This window comes from Trachymyrmex septentrionalis, unplaced genomic scaffold (assembly GCF_001594115.1).
Source record: "Trachymyrmex septentrionalis isolate Tsep2-gDNA-1 unplaced genomic scaffold, Tsep1.0 scaffold123, whole genome shotgun sequence".
NCBI classification, from domain to species: Eukaryota; Metazoa; Arthropoda; class Insecta; order Hymenoptera; family Formicidae; genus Trachymyrmex; species Trachymyrmex septentrionalis.
Window position 1 is genome coordinate 16,519 of NW_017304363.1, and position 8,172 is coordinate 24,690.

The following is an 8,172-nucleotide window of genomic DNA, read 5'->3' on the forward strand; positions in this document are numbered from 1 at the left end:
TATATATGATGTAAAACATAATTGAGTCTCCCAATATTTATTGGTTGATGGCAATGATTGTTTTTTCACACTTTGATCGCTGATTTTAATACTCTTTCAAACGAGTATCTAGCTTTAATAACACTAAAATTAACATTTATAATTTACTTGCAGATACCGATGACGAATTGTTTTCACCAAGAAGCAAATCAAAGTTTAGTGCTTCGAGTAAATCTGGAAAGTCTGTAAATATAGATAATAATGAAGTCTATACGAAGAATCATAATCAATATCTTAAAATGAAAGAGCAAAACAAGGAAAGAAAAGAATTAATAGTAAAAGATAGCAACATTTCAAATATTGTCAAAGATGCTTGTAATGGAAATACTGATTTTAAAAAATCAAGCAGAGTTAATAAAAAAGAACAGAAGATTAATGAAATGAGTGAAATAGTTGATAATTCCGAATGCAAGATTAGCAATAAGAATATTCTGAAAAGAAAACCGAATGAAAAACTGGCACCTTTATTCATTAAACGACATAAAACAGATCCAACAGTCACAGCAGCAAGACGTTTATTCCTACAATCGGATATAATCGATGTAGAAAACAAAAATACAGACCATAAAGTAAATAACGGCATACCTATATTACCATTTCCTACTATCAGTCATATTACACAATTAGAAGATGAATCAGACTCGATCAGATCTGAAATAGAACACAAATTTTCAATGAAAATCAAGAAACAATATTTGCCTTCGATAGATATTAGTAATTATAAATATATTACTAATTGTAGGGAAACATCAAAAATGATTAAAACTATTAAAGGACCTGTGAAAGAAAATGTGGAGCAAGTGTTATTAGAAATTGAGAAACTTTATCCAGATGTTCGAAGAATGTGGGAGACTATATCAACAATTAAGGGGGATTTGGAGAAGAAATCGCCATCTCCAGAAGGTAAAAAAACGCGAGCGCATGAACGAAAGAGAATGTTAACAAAGAATGTTGAAACCGAGGAAAAGCAATCGCACAATTGCGCATGGACATACAAATATAAACCGATGAGCGCGCAAGAGATAGTTGGAAATGAAGAAAGTGCGAGTAAGCTAAAAGATTGGTTGAGTGGCTGGAGAACATCTTTAACAAAAGAGAACGATGACAGTAGTGGTGATGAGTTTTATTCCTCAGATTGCAGTTCCTCGTTCAACATTGAAAATAATCAGATTGCTGTCTTATTAGGGCCACATGGCAGTGGAAAAAGCGCAAGCGTATATGCGATAGCGGAGGAACTTGGCTACAGGTTGGTAATCATGACTCAAAGAAAATATTATATATACAAAATAATCTTTAAATTATATTGAAATAAATTCAGACACGTTATTTCTTATTCAAAGTCTCGTTTTTACACGTTAGCTTATTCAAAGTAAATTGAAGTTTTACTTTTATAGCGTAATTGAAGTAAATGCATCTTCCAAACGGACTGGAAAGAGAATCTTAAAAGAATTAGAGGAAGCCACAAAGTCGCATAGAATTAAAAAAAGTAAACATAAATCTCTATTCGAACGAATCACAAATGAAGACGAAACCTCAAAGATATCGCAAAATTCATTAATTCTTTTGGAAGATATTGATCTTGTTTTTGAAGAGGATGAAGGATTTGTTTCTGCCGCATATCAATTAGCATCGAACACCAAACGACCAATTGTTATGACATGTAGGAACACGTGTCCTCATTTAAACAAAATGGCACCACAACAAAACAAAGTTTACTTTCATAAAGTTAGTGGTAACAGAGTGTCTACCTTATTGGAATTAATTGCGCTTGCAGAGACAGGTTACAGGATTCCGCCTAATTGCTTAAGGGTAAGTGATCTTTAAATTATAATATAAAATTTATTCTAAAGAAGTTTTTTTTATTAATTATTTAATTAATAATTTTTTTTTATTAATTATTTATTATATTAAAAGGAAAATTTGGAAATTATATGTAAAAATCATAATGTTTAAAATTCAACTATTCTATTGAAGTTGCGCAAGTTATACAATTTTCCGTACTCTTATTATTAAATCAAGCAAATAAATTTATTTTATTGTTTAGAAATTACTGCAAGAAGGTGACTTAAGACAGGCATTGCTGCAGTTGCAATATTTACTATTGTCTGGTCTACCGGTATTGTCACAACAATCAATGATTGTAAAGTCATTGTTTTGGCAGGACATGCAACGCTATTTATACAAACCTGCAATTAAGCTAAATAAGAGGCACAAGACAAAGAAAACTACAAATACAAAAAACTCTAATGATACATATATATTGAATAATTTAGCGGAAGATTTGGACAGTTTATCTCTAATGTCGTCTTTAATTGATGTCGAAGATACGACATTAGACATGTCAGAGGAGAAAACGCAACCTAATTTATCCTTAGCTGAAAATATGTCTTTCTATTCTGCCTTACACGATTTGAACGCGGATATAGCAGATTTTATAAACAGCCAAATACTTTATAAAAACTTTGATACAAACGAGCATGTGCAAAATCAAAGTTACATTATTCTGAGGAAGCAGTTAAAACAAGGAGTGGATTTAGCGCTATCGCACGTCACATCTACATGTTTAGATCGACGAACCATGGCGTTAGATTATCTTCCAACTGCACGAACAATATGCCGCGCAGAAGAATCTCGCTCGAGTACAAATTACAAAAGAGGCAATCGATTTTTCCATTATCTGCACAGTCTAAAAGTGCCGAGTGCGTCGATGAAACCAAATATCTTAGCTGCAGCATGTAGAATGTTACAAGAGGAAGGAAATAAAACTGCATCCATACAAAAAAAACATCACTATTGATTGATACTCAAGAGAAACCTATATATATTTTTATACACAACAGTTTTGCTGAATTTTAACATTGCTATAAATTGCAATCAATTTATCAATATCAATATTTATCAATTTATCAATATTTTAGAGTTTTGATATGTTATTTATGTTTAATTACAAAATTATGTGTATATAATGTCTTAATACATTTTGTTGCTTGTTGGATATAAAATATATGTAATATTGCTATTTTTTTTGCGATGATTTTCCTTTCTCTTTAGTAATTATGTTTATTAAATTTCAGAAATACAGGTATATTGGCATCTATAAAAAGTTGGATATATATAAAAAGTTGCATTAAAAATAACTATAGTGACAAAGGAAATGTATTATGTGTTCGCAAAAGTTGATTTTTCACAGGTATATTATTTTTTTTTCGCATGTTTAGCACTAAAAACAATTTTATTTGCCCACTGTATATAAAAAATCATAAAACACTGAATATAAATGTAGATTTTTGATTGCGCATTACAATATACTGCCAAACATGAATTATATACACTTTATTATAATGGTCTCTGGAATATCTATGACAAGTGTTAATAAAAATAAATATTTATTTTTGAAAATTTTATTCCTCTTTTGCGAACGTACTGTCAAGATGTTTAATAATTGCATAATAATATACAGTTAGATTTTTATATGATGCAACTTGCGATTCAATTCTTCAAACTTCAATATTTTGCGAATAAAAAAGTCTCCATAACGATGCGCTACCTTCGTATCGGCGATGTGAATCATGTCATGATCGATATAGAAATCCAACTGAAAGAAAAAGAAACGATTTTCGTGAATATTTTAACATATAATTGATAAACTAATATTTTAAATGTAATTGATAAACTAAGTATTAAAGCTCGAGATAAATCAATATAATTAAATAATGCCTATTCAAGCTAACACAGGATGACAATGTAAAGATTGATTTATTTAAATTAACATAATTATAATCATAGACCTTTCGATCCTATTTCGAATCCTTATCAACGCTCGCATGTAAAACGTTAACAGAATTCGATCATCTAAGAGTAGTAATGTAACATCGATGTCATCGTACTATAGTATACCTTCCTGGTATACTATACAATAAATTTATCGAGTCGTGAATATTTTAATATGCATCTACTTTTATAATTTCATCAACTTAAATAGTAACAATGGAGAATAAATTAAATATAAGTTAATTGTATTTTGATCTGTGGCAAGCAAAAATCAAATTTCTTCAAAATATAACTTATTATATATTTTATTTATAAGGAAAATAAGTTGTTGAAAAAAACATAAAATATATGAAAATACTAGATATTTAGATAAGTTTTATAAATTATATTTTTGAAATATAAATAAAATATAATAAAAATACAAATAAAATAATTACCTCAGAACCAGATTGGAATTTTCCATCTAGTCCTGATGTGCCTTTTGTCCAAACAATATTTTTCATCTTGTGCTTGAAGCATAATAAATGAATTGTTAATGCATTGACTTCCTTGTCGAGATCCCATCCCTCAATATCGGATCTAGTATTGTTTCCCATAAATGTGGCCAATTTACTTAGTGGCAATGTCGTATAGAGTTTCAAATATGAACGAATCGTCGGCAACATTTTTTGTTGGACCACTTCATCCATGAATACTTGCGTTTGATGTTTGATGGCTTCACGGACATAATCTTCAGTAGGATTATCTGGATTCGGTGGCGTAAGGGATAGAAATTTGGGACATGCAAACACAAAACAATTTTCAAATTCAGTAAGATCGCCATACTGCATCTTGTACATTTTTTCATGGTAATTCTTATCTCGCAGAGCCTGCTGCAGGCCTTCATCTATACACTGTGGATGTAGAACCAGACATATGGCAAGCAGATGATACATTTGTTCAGTCTGCTTGTTGATCTGATCATTTTGGTAGCTACGGGTGGCAAATAATTGCTTTGTACGTTGAATGTACAACAGAATACCAGAGAACGTTCTGATTGCATCTGCATAACGGCGCATCATCATGTATGCAAAACCCACATAGTATGCTGTCGAAATCTGACAACCAGGTACATGGGAATACGCACTTTTCTTGTACAGCTCTACATTTTCCAAGACCTTGATGGCCTGATAATAATCACCTAATAGAGAATGCAGTCTCAGAAGACCGACGAGCGAGAAGTAGCCAAGCATCTTGTACAAGGAATGCCTGCCAAAGGCACCAGCTACAGAATCCGGATCACCACCGCTCGCATATACTTCCAACTGGCTCTTTATCTTTGACTTGTCAACCAGATAATGCAAGACATTTAATACACATAGAACATCCCAGATTTTATTATGTGCATTTAGATTCTCGATCTCATCTGGTGTCTTATTGGACAGATTGGCACGATACTGAGCAAAAGACTGAAACTGGTAGACAAATTCGTCAATGAGCTCCCACAACCATTGATCGGGCAGTTCCAGCTGTACTGGAGTATCAGGATGTAGAATATAATTAAAAAGATCGCAGTAATTGTAGAAGGAGTTAAGACGCTGCTCCAGTGTAGGACCCTGCATGCGCGCATATATGTGACGATAATAAAGCTCCTTGTAGAGAGTAAGAAATACTGCATCATTGTCAACAATGTGGGCAATTGTCGAGGCGTCCGGCCATGGCGACTTATCAAATAGCTGCTCGGAGATCTTAGGGAACGAATTCTCATACAAGTTCTGGATCTCAAAGATCATACCCTCGTTGATACAATTGCGCAGGAATACTAAGAAATTGCGAACCACTTCGGGCACTTGCCGGTAGCTTGGTCGATCGAACTGATCGTGCGCGTCTGGCGGCCCGTAGTCGTCGTAGGCGTCATACTGAAGAGAAATGTGTGTACATTAAATTAGATCGAACACGAATAAAAGTTAAAATTGAGAATACTTTGAGATTTTGACATTGTGAAATGAAAAATAAGCAAAATATGGATGTACCTCGTTATAATCGTCGTACATTTCTGCTGGAAATAAATGTAACGAAAGAGAGAAACCTAACCTCTCCTCGTCAAATACGGCATGACCACGAGTCAGCTATGCAGTTCACGATTATTCGGACAGAGGGCTAGCTTTATCATATTGCGTTCCAAAACTTATTAAAAAATTTAATAGTTCTAGCATTTTCAACCGAGCTACATCCGATGTATCTGATTTTTGATAGGTTAAAATGTATTCTTTATTCCTAATTCTTTATTCCTTCTAATGTGCGTAAGCATCCTCATACGGATAATAGCGTTTTGACACCAAAAAAAAAACGGATAATGGAGGTAAATTTTACCTCTACAACAATTATTTCACCAATCAGCGCACTATGTTAAAGCGCTGTTGTCTGTATGAGAATCCGAGCTAAGGCCTCCCTGGTGAAAATTTTTCTCAGAATTTTTATACGAATTGGAATTTTTCAGAAATACTAAGAAATATTCGGGAAGTTTATATCAGAATTTTTCATACAACTAAATTCTAAAATATTCTGAATTTTCTCATCTCATAATTTTTAAAAAATGTTTTCGAATTTTTTAGATTTTATAACATTTTATTAGAAATTATACTTACAATTTTGGAAATCTTACGATATTTCATAATTTATTATTGACATATATAAAAATTAGATATATAAAAGAAAAGATATAGATTTTTGGAGAAATGTTTCAATTTATATAAAAAATGTTAGAAAGTTATAAAATTTTTAAAAATTCTGAAAAATTATATAAAAATTTTGAAAAATTATATAAAAAATTCTGAGAAAAATTTTCACCAGAGCTGAGAGATAAAGTTTTTAATATTATTTCTGATCATGATATACATACAACTTATACAGAATGAATTGACCATTATAGCTACTTAAGATTTCAAAAGTGAAAGTTTGAATATGTGTATGTTTTTAATGGCTGTGTTTAGCGAACTCAACAGTTGAGTAAGCACTCGCTTGCTATTGATGTATTCTTCCAAATCTAAAATGCTGATTGAATGATCTAAAAGAATACATCAATAACAGCAAGCGCTTACTCAACTGTTGAGTCTGTTGAACGCAACCAATATTAAAGCGGTTTGGTAATAAAAATAAAATTTGTGACAAAATAATTGTGTTTAATTTTTTAATTGTAAGAAACATAAAAGATTAATTACAAGCAATAAAAATATACATGTCATTAATCAAGAAAAATAAAATATTTATTCAATATAAATTTTTAAGATATACAACATTTATTATAAATTGTCACATCTATAACAAGAAAAGAAAAATACTGATAATTCACATAAAATGATGATCAATAATAACATAGAATAATTTTAAACAAATAAAATAAAAATAAAAAATACTGCAAACAATCAAGAATATCACTGAAATTATTTGTCATTTTAAATTTAACATACATAAAAATGTGATATTACATAATAACTATAATACCAAAAAAAAAGTTTGTTTTAATCTCAAAAATAACTTTATCTTCAATCAGTATTTTTGTGCATAATTTTTCTGTTTGAGCTTATCAACCAATATTCCTGCTTCCATAATCTTACTTCCAATCACTGATGATATGTTCTTATTCATTTTTTCTGTAGCATTCAGAGTTACTGATAGTTGTTTTTACGCGAATTGACATAAATCGAGATTAATTTGTCGCTAACATAGTGGGTACACCCAAAAATGGTACACCCTGAGCGCTCAGTGAGCTTTTGTACTTTGGTTCTATATTTTTAGTTCTAGCGGAATATGCCTAATCAGATGAAAGAGCTCATTGAGCGCTCAGTGAGCGGTTGTTCTGAATGCACCCAATGACAAGTGCTTAAAGGGAGATATTTCAAAGCAGTATAAAGATAAAACTCACTTTAATATTCAGCAAACTTCCCCAGAGGGACATTGCCCCTCTGGGGTAATACAGAATTATGCGGCTATGCCGCGCGCATAAATAAATATACTTCATTGCAGGGGACAAAGGCCCCCCCCGCATGGGCGTTACAACTAAAGGCTGGGGGGCAAGCCCTCCAGCCTGAGCGAATCACAATAATTATACCTCCCCGGTTCGCAGGCCGGGGAGGTATATCATCACAGTTGTACCGTTGCTCCCCCGGGATATCACAGATAAATGGTCAAAGAATAAAAGTCCCGGAGGAGCGCGCGCGGTGTGAGCAATCCATATAAAATTTAAAAATTTAAAAATAATAATGTAAATAGCGACCACATTCACACTCGTTTAAAATACAATATTGTAAAACGCGCCATTCACACTCGAACATTCAGGGCCCCACAAACAGAGAAATAAATAAATAATAAATAAATAAATAA

The 8,172-nt window shown here is 31.9% G+C and overlaps 2 protein-coding genes across 4 annotated transcripts in view; one reads left to right on the forward strand and one right to left on the reverse strand.

The window, feature by feature from the left end:
* Window positions 1-2,871, forward strand: part of LOC108755571 (ATPase family AAA domain-containing protein 5) — a 12,288-nt gene extending 9,417 nt beyond the window's left edge. For all 3 annotated transcript variants that reach the window (XM_018498666.1, XM_018498675.1, XM_018498657.1), the window contains 3 exons: window positions 154-1,285; window positions 1,434-1,848; window positions 2,084-2,871. In XM_018498666.1, coding sequence (XP_018354168.1) covers window positions 154-1,285; window positions 1,434-1,848; window positions 2,084-2,836 — 2,300 coding nt within the window. In that variant the 3' untranslated portion in view covers window positions 2,837-2,871. The remainder of the gene's footprint in view (window positions 1-153; window positions 1,286-1,433; window positions 1,849-2,083) is intronic.
* A 310-nt stretch (window positions 2,872-3,181) lies between these two features.
* LOC108755399 (eukaryotic translation initiation factor 3 subunit L) lies at window positions 3,182-5,938 on the reverse strand. Its single transcript, XM_018498357.1, has 3 exons — window positions 5,823-5,938; window positions 4,248-5,708; window positions 3,182-3,634 (listed from the first exon to the last, which is right to left on the reverse strand). The coding sequence occupies exons 1-3, from the start codon at window positions 5,841-5,843 to the stop codon at window positions 3,500-3,502; spliced, it is 1,617 nt and encodes a 538-aa protein (XP_018353859.1). The 5' UTR covers window positions 5,844-5,938; the 3' UTR covers window positions 3,182-3,499.
* Window positions 5,939-8,172: the final 2,234 nt, after the last annotated feature.